At 46.3% G+C, this 20,412-nt stretch overlaps 1 protein-coding gene across 1 annotated transcript in view; it reads right to left on the bottom strand.

Moving 5' to 3' along the window:
• PPEF2 (protein phosphatase with EF-hand domain 2) overlaps positions 1 to 20,412 on the bottom strand; it is a 37,381-nt gene that overhangs the window by 15,456 nt on the left and 1,513 nt on the right. The window contains exons 2-10 of the mRNA XM_033214405.1: positions 16,815 to 16,942; positions 16,603 to 16,660; positions 14,916 to 15,091; positions 12,565 to 12,679; positions 10,887 to 10,933; positions 8,929 to 9,095; positions 7,473 to 7,509; positions 7,233 to 7,382; positions 1,247 to 1,633 (exon numbers count right to left, since the gene is read on the bottom strand). Of these exons, the coding sequence (XP_033070296.1) occupies positions 1,247 to 1,633; positions 7,233 to 7,382; positions 7,473 to 7,509; positions 8,929 to 9,095; positions 10,887 to 10,933; positions 12,565 to 12,679; positions 14,916 to 15,091; positions 16,603 to 16,660; positions 16,815 to 16,942 (1,265 nt within the window). The remainder of the gene's footprint in view (positions 1 to 1,246; positions 1,634 to 7,232; positions 7,383 to 7,472; positions 7,510 to 8,928; positions 9,096 to 10,886; positions 10,934 to 12,564; positions 12,680 to 14,915; positions 15,092 to 16,602; positions 16,661 to 16,814; positions 16,943 to 20,412) is intronic.

Below are 20,412 nucleotides of genomic sequence, written 5' to 3'. Positions count from 1 at the left end.
TGAGAGAACATAACCTAAATTCACCATCTCTTTTTCTGAGGCTTCTAGACTCAGAGTCAGCTGCAACTTCTCTTTCTCACTACCCTTCATCCAATCAATCAGCAAGTTCTGCTACTTTTAGCTCTTAAATAATTCTGAATTCATTTATTTATTGGGTGAACTATATGAGATTGCCATTCTTATGAGTCAGAAATGGTTGAATACCAGCAAGTTCCCATAATTCTGTTAACAGTACTGCAGGCCAGGCACAGCGGCTCAGGCTGGGTGCAGTGGCTCATGTCTGTAATCCCAGCACTTTGGGAGGCCAAGGTGGGTGATTGCTTGAGCCTCAGGAGTTCAAGACCAGCCTGGGCAACATGGTGAAACGCTGTATCTTCAAAAAATGCAAAAATTAGCTGGCCATGGTGGTGCACACCTGTAGTCCCAGCTATTGGGGAGGCTGAGGTAGGAGGATCATCTGAACCTAGGAAGTACAGGCTGCAGTGAGTCATGATCATGCCACTGTACTCTAGCCTTAGCAACTGCAGTGACTTTGTCTCAAATTTAAAAAAACAAAAAAACAAACAACAACAACAACAACAACAAAAAACAAGCTCACCATAATCATCTCCCACCTGGATGGCTACAACAACCTTTTCAGGGCTCTCCTGCCATAGTCTTCGTCAGTGAAGTTGGCTGCCTGAGCCATCTATTTTGGCAAGTAATGTTAGCCCTACTCAATATCCATTATCCTCTTCCTTCTTCCATACTGACAGAACTCTGGGTTTGGGATGGCAGGGTGCCTCACTGCATATTACTTACTCCCCAAGTCTCCCCTGCAGCTAGGGGTGGCCATGTGACACAGATCTAGAGATCTGGGGACAGCTCTTGCCTGGTAACAGAGAAGAGAAGCTGCTGCCTAGCCCTTTTGGCCTTGAACTATGGCAGCTATATTGCTGACACATTAAGAAAAAAAAATAACACACAATAGCATCCAACAAATCATAGCTTATCTTCTTACCCCTGGTGCTCAATCACTAACCGAGGTATTATCAGGCAATAGAGCCTAACAGCCACACGTCCCCATCTTTTATAAAACTCTAAAACATATGAGTCATTAGGCAAATCCTAGTGTCCTTCTAGGGTATTGTAACTCCAGAGAGAGACAGAAAGAGGGGCCTCAAAACATACCCTGAGTTTCCATGGAAGGAACGGGTTTGACCTGTTGGCAGCCACATGCTAGGAAGCAGCGCCTGGCCACGCTCACCTGCCTCCACTCCTCCTGAGTGGGCTTCTGCAACTCTCCGGCTTCAGAGTCTGCTTCTGAGGCAGAGCGGGAGGGCTCCTCTTTCTGTCCGGTCACCAGGAGGCCTGCTTGCTGCCGGCACCGCTCCAGCTCCAGTTCCACGGAGCTCCGCACCTGCCGGGAGAGCTCCCGCCTGTCCAGACAACCGCCGCAGGGGATGCTGGAGGACCTGCTGGTTTTGTGGGCCTTGTAGGAGCTGAACCGAAGGGGTGAAGAGGGAAGAGAGCGGCTTTGTGGGAGAAACCACGGGATGGGTTCCTGTGCAGAACTCTTCCGGTTGGCTTTTCCCTTCTCCTCCATCTGCTTCTCATTCTTCCGTCTCGTTTTGCATCTCATGGTGGAAACTATCTAAACATGCCAGAAAGACATACAGACGCTGGAATGAAACTGTAGGCCCAGTCGGGTGTGGTGGCTCACTCCTGTAATCCTAGAACTTTGGGAGACTGAGCCCGGCGGATCACTCAAGCCCAGGAGTTCAAGACCAGCCTGAGCAATATGGCAAGACCCTTTCTCTACAAAAAATACAAAAAACGAGCTGGTCATGGCGGCACATGCCTGTAGTCCCAGCTACTAGGGAGGCTGAGGCAGGAGGATCACGTGAGTCCAGAAGGTCAAGGTTGCAGTAAACTGAGATTGAACCACTGCACTCCAGCCTGGGTAACAGAGAGAGACCCTGAGGAGAGAAAGAAGAAAGAAAGAGAAGGAAAGAAAAAGGAAGGAAGGAAGGAAGGAAAAAAAGAAAGAAGAAAGAAGAGAAGGAAGAGAAGGAAGGAGGGAGAGAGGGAGGGAGGGAAGGAAGGAAGGAAGGAAGGAAGGAAGGAAGGAAGGAAGGAGGAAGGAAGGAAGGAAGGAAGGAAGGAAGGAAGGAAGGAACTGGAGGCCCTTTGAGAGTACCGCTTTGACACTCAGATGAGTCCTAAACACTGGTGCCCACAGACGAGTGCTGGTCTGTTCACTGTTTGTTCCTGGCTGAGGACAAGGTAAGTGCAGCACTGAGAGTAAGTCTGAGAAACGTTTATAGCAATATGATATTGTCACGACAGTCAAGCACATGATCAGCGGGCTTGTATCTTTTATTTGTATTTCCTTTTTCTTTTTTTTTTTTACTTTTATTTTAGGTTTGGGGGTACATGCGAAGGTTTGTTACGTAGGTTCCCACATGTCATGGGGAATTGTTGTACATATTATTTTATCATTTTTCTAATAATTCACATTTATTGTATTTTACAAAAGTACTGATCTGCAAGAAATTGGAAGTTTATAAAACCTGGTCCTTCACATATAATTTGAGAAACACTAACCTAGGTCATCATTTCTGTCTAGGAGACCAGTGATTTTTTTTTTAGACAAGGATAGGAAAGGGCAACTCTCTCTCGGGCCAGTCCTCATTGACTTTCCTGTCATTCCACAGATGCTAAAACAAAGAAAAAGAATCAAAGTATATGGGTGAGAATTAGGAAGAGGAAAAACTTGACTCTTGCTGCAGAGGAGGCAGCACTTAATGGTACTTTAGGGGAAGTGCTCTTTTTTTTTTTTTTTTTTTTTTGAGGTGGAGTCTCGCTCTGTCGCCCAGGCTGGAGTGCAGTGGCGCAATCTCGGCTCACTGCAAGCTCCGCCTCCTGGGTTCACGCCATTCTCCTGCCTCAGCCTCCCAAGTAGCTGGGACTACAGGCGCCCGCCACCTCGCCCGGCTAGTTTTTTGTATTTTTAGTAGAGACGGGGTTTCACCATGTTACCCAGGATGGTCTCGATCTCCTGACCTCGTGATCCGCCCGTCTTGGCCTCCCAAAGTGCTGGGATTACAGGCTTGAGCCACCGTGCCCGGCCGAGGAAGTGCTCTTGTACCCATTATCTTACCTGTTGGGGAAGGACAGGGGAGGGGAGGGAGCTCCTCTTTTCAGCCTGGACCTAATCAGAAAGACACTCCTTGCCACAGGGGATTGAATAGTCCCTCTCACTTGTGGTCATCATGACACCGGGGCTGGGTTGAGGACATAAGTGGCATGAATTCTGATCACAGGAAAGAGAGGGGTCAGGCCACAAAGTAGATTGGAGCAACGAGCAAAAAGAGAGAGCAGCCATTCCTGGCGTTCCTGAGTGCTATGGTGAACCCCGACGGGGAAGACTTCCATGGGATATCCACAACAAAGGGCTTGTTCACAAAGGGAACTCTGTATGAGCTCGTAACCAAAGAACAAGAATTTTCTGCAAATAGATCTATGGACTGTGATACAAGAAAGTCATGTCCCAGCGTGGACTGGCTTAGGGCAAGAACAAAGAAGGACACCCAGAGAGGGGCAGCAGAGCTGACTGATGTTTGAAGGACAGTCCAGAGTGAAGAGAATAGAATAGAGCTATTCTCTGATAATGGACAAGTGTTAATCACTTTCTAAGCAGCTCCAGTCTTGGACATAGTGCAAATCCACAAAATGTAAACCAACTCATAACCACCTCCTCGCTCCTTGTTGGCACACAGTGAGGGCCAGTCCACCAGTCCTACCTCTTCCGACTCTCAAGTATTTTATTATTATTATTTTTTTAGATGGAGTGTCGCTCTGTCACCAGGCTGGAGTGCAGTGGTGCGATCTCAGCTCGCTGCATCCTCTGCCTCCCAGGTTCAAGTGATTCTCCTGCCTCAGACTCCCAAGTAGCTGGGGCTATAGGCGCGTGTCACCAAGCCCAGCTAATTTTTGTATTTTTAGTAGAGACGGGAGTTTCACCATGTTGGCCAGGATGGTCTCTATCTCTTGACCTTGTGATCTGCCCTCCTCGGCCTCCCAAAGTGCTGGGATTACAGGTATGAACCACCGTGCCCGGCCCAGGAATTTTATTTTAAGGATTTTATTATCTGCTTCAAGCAGCATCCCTAACTTAAGGAGATTAATAGTGTTATTATGTTTTCAATCTTTTCCAAATAGGCGCTGTTCTGGGCACTTTCTGTAAATTAGTTGATTAACCCTCATACCAATCCTATAAGATAGCGTCTTTTATAGTACAGATAAGAAAACCGAGGCACAAAATACTAAGACTCTTCCAGGACTGAATCCAGATAGTCTGCCGCTGGAGCCCATACCTCTCTGTACTTCTCTCCCAAGTAGTCCTTGGACTGTATCATTTGCTGCATCACCCTCTCTCCAGAGCTTTGCAAACCAAACACTGGGAAGTTAGCTTTTTGCTAAGCCACAGAAAATAAACTTTTCTTTAGCATTCTTTCCCAGAGTTCCTTCTTCTCTGTTTACAAAATTAAACATGATTCTTCCCATGAGATAATTTGCTCTGCTGTGGCTTGCTGTCTCTGCCTCCAGACATACAAGCAGCTGGTCAGAACGTTAGAGCTGAAAGTTTGTGAGAAACATCAAGATACAACTAATGGCTAAGGGTGGCTGCTCATGCCTATAATCCCAACACTTTGGGAGGCCAAAGTGGGAGGATTACTTGAGCCCAGGAATTCAAGACCAGCCTGGGAAACATAGTGAGACCCCATCTCTACAAATAAATTTTTTGAGACGGAGTCTTGCTCTGTTGCCAGGCTGAAGTGTAGTGGCGTGATCTTGGCTCACTGCAGTCTCTGCCTCCCGGGTTCAAGCAATTCTCCTGCCTCAGCCTCCCGAGTAGCTGGGACTATAGGCGTGTGCTGCCACGCCCAGCTAATATTCTTGGATTTTTAGTAGAGATAGGGTTTCACCATGTTGACCAGGATTGTCTTTATCTCCTGACCTCGTGATCTGCCTGCCTCAGCCTCCCAAAGTGCTGGGATTACAGGCGTGAGCCATGGTGCCTGGCATAATTTTTTTTTTTTTAAACGGAGTCTTGCTCTGTTGCCCAAGCTAGAGTGCAGTGGCACGATCTCAGCTCACCAAAACCTCTGCCTCCAGGGTTCAAGCGGTTCTCCTGCCTCAGCCTCCTGAGTAGCTGGGATTACAGGTGCGTGCCACCATGCCTGGCTAATTTTTGTATTTTTAGTAGAGACAGGGTTTCACCACGTTGGTCAGGCTGGTCTCAAACTCCTTACCTCGTGATTCGCCCGCCTCCGATTCCCAGAGTGCTGGAATTACAGGCATGAACCATCACGCCTGGCCCTCTACAAATAATTTTTTAAAAAATTAGCCAAGCATGATTGTATGTGACTGTAGTCCCAGCTACTCAGGAGGCTGAGGCTGGAGAATTGCCTGAGCCCAGGAGGTCAAGGCTGCAGTGAGCTGTGATCATGGCACCACACTCCAGCCTGGGTGACAGAGTGAGACCCTGTCTCAAAAACAAACAAACAGAAAAATATAAAACAGATGTGTAAGTGAAAACACTGAGTTTGAGTGTACAGGGACACACAGAAGTTTCTAGTTGCCAAACCACAAGGAGTCGTATCCTTACTTGCTAAATAGTATCTAAGTCTAGAAACCACACATTAGGGTGGCAGAGTAACAAGAAACCTGGGTCTCTGGACAACTTCATAGAACCAAACCACCATTTCAGCCAACAATTGCCTATTCCAGGATTCAAACCCCGGTCTGTCTGACTCTAAAGCCATATTCTTTCATTTCATATACGTCTCATATACATAGACTTTCATATCCATATCCATTAGAATTGCCCAAAGTTGAAGTAGACTGATTGTGTGGTGATGAGTTCTCTGTCTTTGGAACTTCCCAGGAAAATGTTGTTATGGATGTTGTAGCAGCATTTCCTGTGTGGGATGAGTCAAGTTTAAGAGTTAAGTGAAAGAAAATAGAACCTTTGCTTTCTAGGTTTTCATTTCCAAAATGAAATGGGAAATAGAAATCTATTGTTGTTGGTAAATCATACATTCTGTCTCACACTCTTCCACCCAAAACCCCAACGCATTCTGGTTATTGTGTGTTCCTTTAGGGCAGGCACCATCTCTGTTTCATCTTTTTATCTCCCTAACACTTTCTTTGCACATAGTAAGCACTCAAAACATACTTGTTGAGTTTAACTGAAATTGATCTTCATCTTTTTTTCTGCCAACTAGCACCCTCTCTGAATGTAGCAGTAGGCACTAAATACATATTTCTTGACTTTAATTGAAGGTAATATGAATTATTTGGGAAACATAGGCTCTTTAGGTGACAATGATTGAGAGGTAGTGTTTAGAATTATCTAGATCCAGGCCGGGCGCGGTGGCTCAAGCCTGTAATCCCAGCACTTTGGGAGGCCAAGACGGGCGGATCACGAGGTCAGGAGATCGAGACCATCCTGGTTAACACGGTGAAACCCCGTCTCTACTAAAAAAAATACAAAAAACTAGCTGGGCGAGGTGGCGGGCGCCTGTAGTCCTAGCTACTTGGGAAGCTGAGGCAGGAGAATGGTGTAAACCCGGAGGCGGAGCTTGCAGTGAGCTGAGATCTGGCCACTGCACTCCAGCCCGGGAGACAGAGCGAGACTCCGTCTCAAAAAAAAAAAAAAAAAAAAGAATTATCTAGATCCAATGGCAGATAACACGGCACTGGTTGCTACTCCCCACTAGCATGTACATGGTAGACATGACAAAGTGACTGCAGCACACTTGCCCCCTAGCCCAACTGCAGATTGTCAATCTTTTTTTTTTTTTTTTTTTTTTTTTAGAATAGGTTCTCGCTGTGTCCCGGCAAGATGGAGTGCAATGGCAATCAGAGCTCACTGCAGCCTCCCAAGTAGCTAAGATTACAGGTCCATGCCACCACTCCCAGCTAAGTTTTTAATTTTTTTGTAGAGACAGGGTTTTGCTGTGTTGCCCAGACTCATCTCAAACTCCTGGTCTCAAGCAATCTTCCTGTCTTCTAAAGTGCTGAGATTATAGGTATGAGCCACTGTGCCCAGCCTCCATACTCTTAACAGCCTCCACACTGTTAGCCATGATGAGTTTGACTGCAGTCAGCATGTAAGACAACATTTATGTTGGCAGTGAGACTGGGCATTATGGTGAAATTTGTATTATTTCATTAACCACTACCTTGTTCCTCTCTATTTTGTCCAAAAGCTCCAGATCAGTTATGTCTGACACCCCACCATGAAGAATTAGAACTTTCTCATCTATCAGAGTGGCCAGTGGAAGCCAACAGAAAACATCTTTCAGGGTTCTTAGTATTTCCTTCCCATGTATCTGGAAAAAATGATATGAACAAAATGTCATCAAATAATTCACTCAACTTATCTGAACTAAGAGAAACTTTTGTCTTTAAAGGCAGCACACCTTGTATTTGTTCATCACTTCCTTGGTGAAGCCATATCTAGATTTAGAAGCACAAATAGATATTAGAGTAAATTGGGTGACAATAATCAGGGTATAATCACATTTTCGGAAGAATGCATATTCTGGGTATATGTACTTAAATATATAGAAAAGAGACTGAGGAATAATCATCAAAATGTTTACAATTATTATCCCTGGGTAGATAAATTATGTGATATTTTAATTTTCTTCCTTTTGCTTATCTGTATCTCCTACTTTACTATCATGAATCTCTATTGTTTATATGATAGAGTATGTGTATGCAAAAACAAATTCAATGGTTTCATTGGAATAGTAAAATAATGTGTAAATTAAAAAAAAAAAAAATCTGGGCCAGGCACGGTGGCTCACGCCTGTAGTCCCAGCACTTTTGGAGGCTGAGGTGGGTGGATCATGAGGTCAGGAGATCGAGACCATCCTGGCTAACACGGTGAAACCCCGTCTCTCCTACAAATACAAAAAATTAGCCGGGTGTGGTGGTGGGCGGCTGTAGTCCCAGCTACTCGGGGCACTGAGGCAGAAGAATGTTGTGAACCCAGGAGGCGGAGCTTGCAGTGAGCTGAGATTGTACAACTGCACTCCAGCTGGGCGACCCAGCGAGACTCCGTCTCAAAAAAAATAAAAAAATAAAAATTCTGGGCTGGACGCGGTGGCTCATGCCTGTTATCCCAGCACTTCGGGCGGCTGAGGCAGGTGTATCACTTGAGGTCAGGAGCTCGAGACCAGCCTGGCCAACATGGTGAAATCCCATCTCTACTAAAAATACAAAAAAAAAAAAAAAAAAATTAGTCGGGCACGGCGGCAGGTGCCTGTAATCCCAGCTACTTGGGAGGCAGAGGCAGGAGAATCGCTTGAAACTGGGAGGTAGAGATTGCAGTGAGCCAAGATCACGCCATTGCACAGCCTGGGCAACAAGAGTGAAACTCCATCTCAAAAAAACATCTGACTGACATCTCAAAAAAAGCATCTCAAACACTGCGGTGGCTCACGTCTGTAAATCCCAGCACTTTGGGAGGCTAAGGGGGTGCAGATCACTTGAGGTCAGGAGTTTGAGACCAGCCTGGCCAACATAGTGAAACCCTGTCCCTAATAATAATACAAAAATTAGCTGGGCATGGTGGTGCATGCCTGTAATCCCAGCTACTTGGGAAGCTGAGGCAGGAGAATCACTTGAACCCAGGAGGCAGAGGTTGCAGTGAGCTGAGATCATGACTGCACTCTAGCCTGGGTGACCAAGGGAGACTCTGTCTCCAAGAAAAAAAAAATTTTTTTAATGTTATATATTGTGTATTCTGCTTTTTTAAAAAATTGGAAAACTAGTTTTAAGGTCATTTAACAAATAAGAAGTTCTGGAGAAATAACATTTTACAATCACAACAAACAAACATCAACTACCCAAGCATGTTTTGACTTGTACCGTAAGTTCACCATATGGTCCTCATGGTTTCCTCTGTTAAGATGGAACTCTTTGGGGTAAACCAGCATGAAGGCAAAAAGAATCATCAGGATCTCTACTGAATCTTTGCCTCGATCCACAAAGTCACCGTTGAACACATAGGACCGTTCTGGTGACGGGAGGCCATTCTTTTCAATAAGGAGACCAGTCAAAGAATGAATGGGAGGAAGGAAATAGGAAATTAGGTTAAAACCAATAGGCATTTGACAATCACATCATGTCTAACACCAATTCTGTGCTTTCTAGGTCTCCTCAAGCATGAAACATCAGTAAATGATGGAAACAACTTCTATTGATCTTATATTTCCTTTTCAGAGAGGCTAAGGTTATGAGATGCTCCTTTAGACAAAGCCTGAGTGTTGCCATGTGGTGTGGAGCAAAGGGCAACAAACTTGTGATGCGAAGGCCAGTTTTAAGTTCTGGCCACACTATCTTTAACTAGAAATAATAATGCCTGCCATAGATTTCTCAGGATTAAACAAGATAATGCATAGGAAAATGCTTTGGGAAATGTAGTATGTGTAGAAAGTAATATTCCATTAAAAAAAATTATACTCATCTCCCTTGTTATATGTTCTACACATTATAACTAAAATATATATGAAAATAGCCTTTGGTTGTTTTGATAATAATCAGTTTTCTTTATGTGGAAGAAGGAAAATCAGTTGCTGAATAGTTATTTATTTATTTATGTTTTAAGAGACAGGGCCTCACTATGTTGCCCAGGCTGACCTCAAACTCCTGGCCTCGAGTGATCCTCCCACTCTGGGCTCCCAAAGTGCTGGGATTACAGGCATGAGCCACTGCACCTGGCCCCTTCTAGTTATTAATCGAACATTTTATATTTGTTAAATAGATTGCAAAAATTTACTAGAATATAATACAGTGCTGACTTTTCTATTATGTATTTGCTGCAGCAGAGTAGCAAATATTATTAAAAATAGTATTTTAGGCTGAGCGCGGTGGCTCACGCCTGTAAGACCAACACTTTTGGGAGGCTGAGGTGAGTGGATCACTTGAGCTCAGCGGTTCGAGACCAGCCTGGCCAACATGGTGAAACCCTGTCTTTATAAAAAATATAAAAAATTTGGCCATCATGAGACAAGTTAGTTTTACCCTACTGATGATCTGTTGCTGCCAAACCCGCAGGTTCAGACATTTGGTGTATGTGCTTGGCTCAGGAGCCAATGGGGTGAAGCTACCCCATCTGTGGGATTTTGACTGAATGCCTCTGAGTCAGAATCCCGCCCAGGCGGAACCATAGGGCAGAGCTGCGGGGCCTCGGTTGGCCTCGGAGCCTCTGTTGGCCTCGGATAGCCGGTCTCCCAATGGCCTGGAATAGCCGGTCTCCTGCCGCCCGGCCGGCGGGCAGTTCAGCTCCGTAAGCGCACAGGGACCCGGGGCCAATCTAGAGAGTCCCTCCTTCTGGGAAACCGGGCGCGGCGGGAAAGGCGGCAGCCCCCTAGCAGCGCACATTCGTGGGGAATCTGACATTAAACCATTCGTAGATGACCTGCTTCTGGGTCGGGATTTCGTACTGAGCAGAGCAGCTCCCTCGCTGTGATCTACTGAAAGTCAGCCCTCGACACAAGGGTTTGAAAAAGAAAAATAAATAAATAAACAAATAAATAAATAAATAAGGACATGGTGGCATGCACTAGTGGTCCCAGCTACTCGGGAGGCTGAGGTGGGAGGATTGCTTGAACCTGGGAGGCAGAGGTTGCAGTGAGCCTAGATCTCACCACTGCACTCCAGCCTAGGTGACAGAGTGAGACCCTCATTTCAAAAATAAAAATAAAAATAAAAAATAATATTTTAAAAATTCAAGTAATATTTAAGCATTTGTTCAATTGATACTGAATTTGAGCTTCTACATTAAGCTTCAGAGCAAGAAAGCAACTTAATTTGAATATTCATACCTTATAAAATATAAATATTAAGTCATCCAATTGGCCATGTAAGTCTCCTAACAAAGATAGAAAAAGAATATCAGTTCTGATTGTTCCTTACCAGTGCTTCTAATTTTTATTATAAGAAAGAAAATACCCAGAAGAATCTGACAACAAAACCCTACAGTTGCTAAGTTTTCCATATACAAGATAAGGATAAATATAACTTCTCCTTATTGCAGAGATAGTATTGAAAGCAGAAGGCGGCCGGGCGCCGTGGCTCACGCCTGTAATCCCAGCACTTTGGGAGGCCGAGGCAGGTGGATCACAAGGTCAGGAGATCCAGATCATCTGGCTAACACGGTGAAACCCTGTCTCTACTGAAAACAGAAAAAATTAGCCGGGCCTGGTGGCGGGCGCCTGTAGTCCCAGCTACTCCAGAGGCTGAGGCAGGAGAAAGGCGTGAACCCGGGAGGCGGCGCTTGCAGTGAGCCGAGATCGCGGCCACTGCACTCCAGCCTGGGCGACAGAGGGAGACTCCGTCTCAAAAAAAAAAAAAGAAAGCAGAAGGCATAATATTTTTTCTGCCTGATTATTGTAAATAGTAAATGAGCTACATTTTTATTGAAGCAAAGATGGGACAGAACAATGCAGAGTTGCAAACCTAGATGAGAACTGGAGAGATTTTGCCCATGTTAAAGTAGGAAGCAGCTACTCACTTATGAGCCAGTGTTAGAAGATTTTTCAGAAGACTTTTAAAGCAAAATCTAGACCTTAATATAAAATCCTATAAATTTCAAATGTTGAAATACCATTTTTAAAAGTTTATGAACATTGCAAGGCAAGTAAGATCTATCTGCAGGCTGCAGGTGCCCCCAGCAGTGCCAGTTACAGTCCCTCGTGCACTGGAGCCTCCCTCCACTAGGTTAAGGTGTGGTACGTCAGTCTACAGTGGATGTTAAAAATCACTGGAAACATAAGATGGGGAAAACAGCCGGGCGCAGTGGCTCAAGCCTGTAATCCCAGCACTTTGGGAGGCCGAGACGGGCAGATCATGAGGTCAGGAGATCGAGACCATCCTGGCTAACACGGTGAAACCCCATCTCTACTAAAAATACAAAAACTAGCCGGGCAAGGTGGCGGCGCCTGTAGTCCCAGCTACTCGGGAGGCTGAGGCAGGAGAATGGCATGAACTCGGGAGGCGGAGCTTGCAGTGAGCTGAGATCTGGCCACTGCACTCCAGCCTGGGTGACAGAGTGAGACTCCGTCTTAAAAAAAAAAAAAAAAATAAGATGGGGAAAACAGCCATTAACAGGACTTCTTTCCAGGAGAGGAATGTGTGTGGATGGGAGGAATAATTTGCTAGTCATTGGGGCTTTCTCAAGTACCATTAAATAAACCATCTTCTAACAAGGAGGGTCTGGTTATTTGCAGAGATTTTGTTTTGAATGAAGAACATGAGTTTGAGTCAATATGAATTACTTGGGAAAATAAAGCAGAGGCTGGGCCCTGAGCTCCGTGGTCCCCTTCGCTGCACCATCACCTCTTCTTTAAGTAAATGTGGAGTGAATATGCAAATCATGAATCTGAAGGGGTTAAACTTGGCTTATCATCACATCTCCCTGCAGCCACTCCTCTTGCATCCCCACACAGGTAGAGCGTTCTTGTTTGAGTCTAGCACGGAAAGCTATTTCTGACTGGCTCTTACCACACACTGTGATCTCCTCACTGTAACAGGTTGAGACCCGGTTGATGTTTGGCAGTTGCACCAGATGTTTCTTGGTTTCATACAAAAGGTTCAAGACGTAGCGAGCATGGAGCTGCTACTGGGAGGAAGCGGAGGGAGGGAAGAAAACCACGCTGATATTCGTGAGGGAAAATGGTCCTTACCTTTACTGCTTAACAACCCCAATCACCCAAGACTCCAAAAGTAACCCCAGTAAACTGCTCCTGGGACTATGCACAGATTCTTCCTTTTTCACCCAACTTCTGCCCTTGTTTCTGCTTTTCATCATCCCCACTTGTTCCTCCTGCAAATATTGAGCTACTTTTCTCTTTCCTGTCTACTCTATTAAACCATTCCTTGCCTTTAGCATGGGAGGACCATGTGATTGTCTCAGTAAAGTATGACTAAGTGCAGGTGTGTTGATGGTACTGATTGATCCTGTCATTACTGCAATATATCAGCTCAGCTCCTCCTGCAATGAGTTACATTCATGTGGAAGAGGGGAAGGATTGAATTCTGACATAGAGGCAGAAACTGACTATCTCTCGCCACCTCTACCCTACCATCAGAGTTCCAAGCCACTATCGTCTTTCGCCTGGACTATTGCAGTAGTCTCTTGACTGGTCTCCCTGCTTTGGCCCTGGCCACCTACACTGTCTTAACACAGCAACCAGAATGATTATTTTAAAAAACAAGTCAGGGCTGGGGTGGTGGCTCATGCCTGTAATCCCAGCATTTTGGGAGGCCGAAGTGGGGAGATCACAAGGTCAGGAGGTCGAGACCATCCTGGCTAACACAGTGAAACTCCATCTCTACTAAAAATATAAAAATATTAGACAGGCATGGTGGTGGGCACCTGTAGTCCCAGCTATTTGGGAGGCTGAAGCAGGAGAGTCGCTTGAACCCGCGGAGGTTATAGTGAACTGATATTGCACCACTACACTCCAGACTGGCTACAGAGCAAGACTCCATCTCAAGAAAATAAAACAAAACAAAAAAAAACAAGTCAGGTTATGTCATTCCTATGTCTGCTGTCTCCCTGTCTTTTTCAGAAGAATAAAAGTCCACCCCCCTCACCTCCATTACTCTTCCCCTGGCTCCCTCTTCTGTAGCCACAGTGGCCTCCTGAGGTTCTTGAACAGTCCAGGCAAGTTTCTGATTTGGGGATTTTCTATGTGTTCCTCCCTCTGCCTGGAATGCTCTTTCCCCCGCGCATTCCTCACCACCTTAGACCTTTGCTCAGAAATCACCTTCCCAGACAACTCTATAGAACTGCTATTTCTAGGCCGGACACCGTGGATCAAGCCTGTGATCCTAGCACTTTGGGAGGCCGAGACAGGCGGATCGCGAGGTCAGGAGATCGAGACCATCCTGGCTAACACGGTGAAACCCCGTCTCTACTAAAAACTACAAAAAAACTAGCCGGGTGAGGTGGCGGCGCCTGTAGTCCCAGCTACCTGGGAGGCTGAGGCAGGAGAATGGCGTGAACCCGGGAGGCGGAGCTTGCAGTGAGCTGAGATCCGGCCACTGCACTCCAGCCTGGGTGACAGAGCGAGACTCCGTTTCAAAAAAAAAAAAAAAAAAAAAGGCCGGGCACGGTGGCTCAAGCCTGTAATCCCAGCACTTTGGGAGGCCGAGACGGGCGGATCACGAGGTCAGGAGATCGAGACCATCCTGGCTAACACGGTGAAACCCCGTCTCTACTAAAAATACAAAAACTAGCCGGGCGACGTGGCGGGCGCCTGTAGTCCCAGCTACTCGGGAGGCTGAGGCAGGAGAATGGCGTAAACCCGGGAGGCGGAGCTTGCAGTGAGCTGAGAACCGGCCACTGCACTGCAGCCTGGGCGACAGAGCGAGACTCCGCCTCAAAAAAAAAAAAAAAAAGAACTGCTATTTCTTCCACCCACAACTTAGTTTGTTCTTTTCCATAGTTCTCATCACCTTCTAATATACAGCATAATTGTCTTATTTATTGTTCATTGCCTGCCTCCTCGATGGATTGCCAGCCCCATAAGGGCAGAGATTTTATCTGTTTTGTTCACTGCTGTATCCTCAGAGCCCAGAGCAGTGTGGGGCACAAAGCAGTACTCAGTAGTTATATGTGGGATGAATGAACAATGAGAGATTATGCGATTAGGAAGAAAAGCTTTCAGTCGTCAGAACTGGCTGATTGACCGCAAGATCCTGGCTAAGCACAACAGGGGTAGAATCTCTCTAGTGGACACATGACATGAACATCCTAAATCTGGGGCCATTCTTTCTGTGCTGGGTTTGGTCTCCCTTTACACATTTCATGGAGTTGGTTCTGACCCAAGTTCCCCAGGTGAGCTTACTTGTTTCAGTCTGAATGCTTCTATCAGGGCAGTTGCATGGTCAGGCAGGAGTGGGAAGGAGAGGCGTGGCCCCGTGTAACTGTCGGGTACCTCTATGGACTCATAGTCACTGCATTTCTCCATCTCAGAGTCCTGGGCGAATCTGTCCTCAGTGAACATGCGGGTCAGGAAGTCCTCTAGTCCCGATAGAAAAGGTGGATCAGCTTATGATCATCTGATCATGCAGTCTGCGGGCACTATAGAATAGTCGTTGGCTGGGCACGGTGGCTAACACCGCTAATCCCAGAACTTTGCGGGGCCGAGGAGGGAGGATTGCTTGAGCCCAGGTGTTTGAGAACAGCCTAGGCAACATAGGGAAACTGTCTCTACAAAAAAATTTTAAAACTTTAGCCAGCCATGGTGTCGCACACCTGTAGGTCCAGCTACTCAAGAGGCTGAGATGGGAGGATCACTTAAGCCTGGGACGCAGAGGTTTCAGTGAGCTGAGATGACACCACTGCACTCCACCCTGGGCAATGGAGTGAGACCCTATCTCAAAAAAAAAAAAAAAAAAAGTCCTTCCCTGGACTGTTGAAGCAGGACATGGTTAATCTGGCTTCAGCTTCAGCTCCAGCACAGAAGAGGAAAAAGGAAGGAGAAAGTGACAACAGACTAGCATGGGCAGGAGGAAAAAGTCATGCTTTCTACTTTTATTCTAAAAGATCAAGATTTGTCAGACTTAGAGAGTACAGAAATGTAGGGACCTGGATTTGCAAGCAGAAGGAAAGGGGAAAGCCAGGGTGGAAAAATCATTCACAGGCATTTATATTGCATTTAGTGAGCGCAACAGGTGCATCAGACCTGGCAGTGCCTTCCAGCAGCTTCCAGCTGCCAGCATCTGCGTCTCTAGACTGAGGGCATATTTCCTGGATCTGGGTGGCAGGCCAGAAATGCTATGGAATTAACAGCCTCCTGGCTGGGCCCAGAGGTTCACGCTTGTAATACCAGCGCTTTGGGAGGCTGAGGCAGGTGGATCACTTGAGGCCAGGAGTTCAAGACCAGTCTGGTTAACATGGTGAAACCCTGTCTCTACTAAACATACAAAAAATTAGCCAGGTGTGTTGGCGCACACCTGTAATCCCAGCTACTCGGGTGTCTGAAGTTCAATCACTTGAACCCGGGAGGTAGAGGTTGCAGTGAGCCAAGATCATGCCACTGCACTCCAGCCTGGGTGACAGAGCGAGACTCCTTGTCTCAAAAAGAAAAAGAAAAGAAAAGAAAAAGCCTCCTATTCTTCCCTCCCACCTCCCCAGCTGCTTTCAACCAATGACTCTCTGGAGTTGACACAGAAAAACTCCAGTTCCCCCTGCCTGCAGCGGGGATAATTCTGAGGCGTGTGTTTTGCACTATTTCCCAGGCACACTGAGTTGTTGGACTGGCTGCCGTTCCTTTCCTGAATCCCTTCCCCACCCACCCCCAGAGTTTCTTGAACTTAATAAATGAACTCCTTGCACTCAAACTCTTCTCTCCAGGTGTGTGTTTGGGAGAACCTGGCATGAAACCCCAGTCTGCCTTTTACTTGTCAGTCCCTTGCTTATTCCCTGGCTGTCATCAGATTCACAGTTTCACTCCCTGGGCATCCCCCACCTCACCCTGCAATCTGTGGCCTTGGGACAGGAGGACATGACATGTGGCAGTTCATACTCACTCTCATTGTGGCTGCTGGGGATGAAGTGATCCATGAGATAGCTGAAGAAGTCATGGAGCTGCAGAAGAAGCCAAGGAGACGTGGCTTTAGAGGTGAGGGAAAAGAGAACCCACAAGTTGTCCGGTTGGCCTCACCTTCGGAGCACCCGAGCCCTGCTGCCCAAGGGCTGAAAGGCAGAGCAGGAGGTGGCCCCGTCCCACATCTCATTGTACCTTGACTTGGTCTTGCTGCCCAGCATATTCTATAGACTGGAAGATGCTCCAGGTGCAACGCCGCCTCATCTCCAGGCGGGCCATGTAGCGCCGGTACCATCTCTGGATCAGGGCTGCTGCCTTGAAGGCTGTGACACCGATGGAGAAGCAAGCCTGTGAGCTGGGACTCCCTGGGCCAGGGGATTGGGGGTAGGGAGAGGAAGCTGCTCAGCCCTCTCCCACTGTATATGTGAGGAGAAGATGGAGCGGAAGCACTACCCATTGAGGCCCATAAGAAGTATCTCCCTTTCTGCTGGCAATAGTGTTTTTCCCCATTTCCAGCCCCTCCCCTTCATTCCTGCCTGATGGTTATACTAATATCACTGTAGGTTTATTAGAATTCCCATGTCTTGATGAAAACATTTCTGTGTAGGGATGAAAAGGTTGGACTGCCAGGATTCTGAGAAAGAGATGTAAACTCTTCTGCAAGGATGCAGCATCCCTGACAGGTTATAATGCGGGAATGGGGTGGACATTTTGATATTGTGACAATAGACTGGATGTCAGGACACCTGGGTTCTAGACCTAGAACTGCCCTGACAAGCTCTGTGGCTTCAGGTAAGTCATCTGGGGCCTCAAAGTCCTCATCTGGAAAAGGGGCGGGACCAGATGAAGACTGGGAAGAACAAACAATAGACAGATATGCAAATGAATGCATCCTACGATGTCAGGGGGCAGCAAGTGTTTCCCAGCTCCCATGCTTGCCACCCCCAGTTCCGTGACATCCCTGCAGGCTTTAAGCACCCCCATCATAAGATAGAGAGCACTGACCATGCAGTCCCCCACATGGCCCTGGGCCTCTCATTTTTGCCAGGACCTATGCCAGGTGACCAGGTAGGGCAGGTTAGGGTGTAGAGTTTTGGTCTTTATATAAGGTTTACGAACTGTGGTCAAGTATTGTTGCCAGAGAAGGGAACAGCTGTCCACATAACTAGATTCTTTTTAAGCTCCAAGGCCTAGATAACGTTGCTGGTGATGAATGGACTATTTGTGGATAAAGCTGGATTAGACACCCTGCAGGCTGACTCAGGTCAACCTCATAAATAGTAGACAGATTGATTTAATATATTTAGTTTGCATTAGAGAGATAATAGAATTCTTGCTGATTTTCCTAAGAGGAAAGATGATGGTGACGTGGCAAAAGAGAAGCTGGGAGGAACTTAAACAAAGCTAAGCTTGATTTCCTATGAAAACAAAATTCATACTACTAGTATTTCTCAAAGGCACTCGCTAAATAATAAGAGATGACTTATGTAAAACCATGTTCAGAATAGCGAATGAGGCTGGGCGCGGTGGCTCATACCTATAATCCCAGCACTTTGGGAGGCTGAGGCTGGTAGATCACCTGAAGTGAGTTCAAGACCAGCCTGGCCAACACGGTGAAACCTCATCTCTACTAAAAATACAAAAATTAGCTGGGCATGGTACAGGCATCTCTAATCCCAGCTACTTGGGAGCCTGATGCAGGAGAATCGTTTGAACCTGGGAGGCAGAGATTGCAGTGATCCGAGATTGCACCACTGCACTCTAGCCTGGGCTAGAGACTCTGACACACACACACACACACACACACAAAAGAGAATAGTGAATGAGAGGTCCAGGGCTGGTGCCACAGATTCTTTAGAGATTCCTGGTAAACATGCAGGTTGCTACACCTCACCCTGGACCTGCAACATCAGAATCTCTACGGGTGGAATCCAGGAAGGAATCTGAAGGTTTAACAAGCTCCGTACTTAATTCTTACTTGTGCTAAAGTTAAGGACTACTGAGGAAGATCATGGACATCAATGTTGTCTGCTAACGCCTTGCCCTGAGCATTCTAAGGCCAGTATTGCCAATGATGAGACATACGTATTATATGCTCAGTCTTGCTTTGGCTACTCAGGCAGCAGAAGCGGGCAACACCTTTCATTCTCCCTCTTCTTTTCTTCCTCCCAGTTGGCTATCTGGTAGGGTGTGGCGGGGAGCTGGCTTGCTTTTAATTGAGATGGGCTCTGGATCTTTTAAAATCCTTTAACCTATTATGTATTTTAACAGCACAATGCAAAAAGGTATAGGCCCTTCTTACTTGGGCCATGTGTAAACTAAATTATTAGGGTACAAATTACAAATACACCTGGGCTGTAAAAACTCTACATGTAACAACACTGTGAGAAAATTGTGAACCAAGGCAATGCACAGTAGGGTGTGGGAGAACAGATAAATTATTTAAGAAAAATAGAACAGAGAATTTTTTTGATGGTTACCCTCTTATTTTTATCATCTTGTCAAGAATATTGATGTCTCTATATACAACACTGATTTAAAGGGGAAGAAAATGATGCCTTTAGGAAGAAGTACCTTTCTCTAATGGAAGTATAAGCTTGCCAAAAGGTAACCAATAAAAAATTAATGAATCATGACATCCCTTTAAGGAAAATAGCCTAATATCGACTTCCAATAAGAAACGGCATGCTTAAGCAGATATAGAACTCCCTCACACTCCAACACATTAAAAAAGCTGCATAAAATGAGCTAAATTTCTTTTTAACTGATAGTTGAAATCAAAAGCATTGAAGGGAGATCTCCGGGTGCCAGAAATGAAGACAGAACCCATAACCAAAGGCAGTTACAGGCATTGAAGTCAGGCAGGCCCCAGGGGAATCTTGGCCAGACACATGTCTCAGGAGCTGGGGGTTTAACACCCACATGGGGATGGGAGTGAGTTCTTGGATTCTGTGCATGGCAGGGAGTGGTAAATGGACTGTCTGTGAAAAAGCAGGAGCTGGGGAAGTTTCTGCACCTTGCACGATCTAATACATCTCTGCCTACCAGCCCCTGTGGTAGCAGGAGGTGAGCTGGCCTAGAACTCAGTGAGATAGGAAGTCTCAACCTGTGGCGTGTGTGGGTTGAATTCGTGTTATTCACAAGATAAGGAAATCCTGAGCTGAAGCTAATTCCAAAATTAGTCCAAACAAATGACAAACTGGGAAAAAATATTTGCAATTTATATCGCAGTTGATATCCCCACCATATTAGAAATGGTTTCACTCAGTCACCCAGGCTGGAGTGCAGTGACATGATCATAGCTCACTGCAGGCTTGAACTCCTGTGCTCAAGCACTCCTCCCACCTCAGGCTCCCAATTATCTAGGACTACAGGTGCTCACCACTACACTCAGCTAATTAATTTTTTTTTTTTTTGCTGGGCGTGGTGACTCATGCCTGTAATCCCAGCACTTTGGGAGGCCGAGGCAGGCAGATTACCTGAGGTCAGGAGTTCGAGACCAGCCTGGTCAACATGGTGAAGCCCTGTCTCTACTAAAAATACAAAAAATTAGCTGGGCGTGGTGGCACCCGCCTGTAGACCAAGCTCCTCGGGAGGCTGAGGGAAGAAAATCACTTGAACCCAGGAGGTGGAGGTTGCAGTGAGCCAAGATCCTGCCATTGCCATCCAGCCTGGGCTACAGAGGGAGACTCGGTCTCAAAAAAAAAAATTTTTTTTTTAGGTCGGGCATGGTGGTTCACACCTGTAATCCCAGCACTTTGGGAGGCCGAGACGGGCGGATCACGAGGTCAGG

The sequence above is a fragment of the Trachypithecus francoisi genome, unplaced genomic scaffold, assembly GCF_009764315.1.
Source record: "Trachypithecus francoisi isolate TF-2019V2 unplaced genomic scaffold, Tfra_2.0 Lachesis_group1, whole genome shotgun sequence".
In the NCBI taxonomy this organism is placed as follows: domain Eukaryota; kingdom Metazoa; phylum Chordata; class Mammalia; order Primates; family Cercopithecidae; genus Trachypithecus; species Trachypithecus francoisi.
The sequence above is the reverse complement of the archived record's forward strand: the minus strand, read 5'-3'. Positions and strand labels throughout refer to the sequence as shown.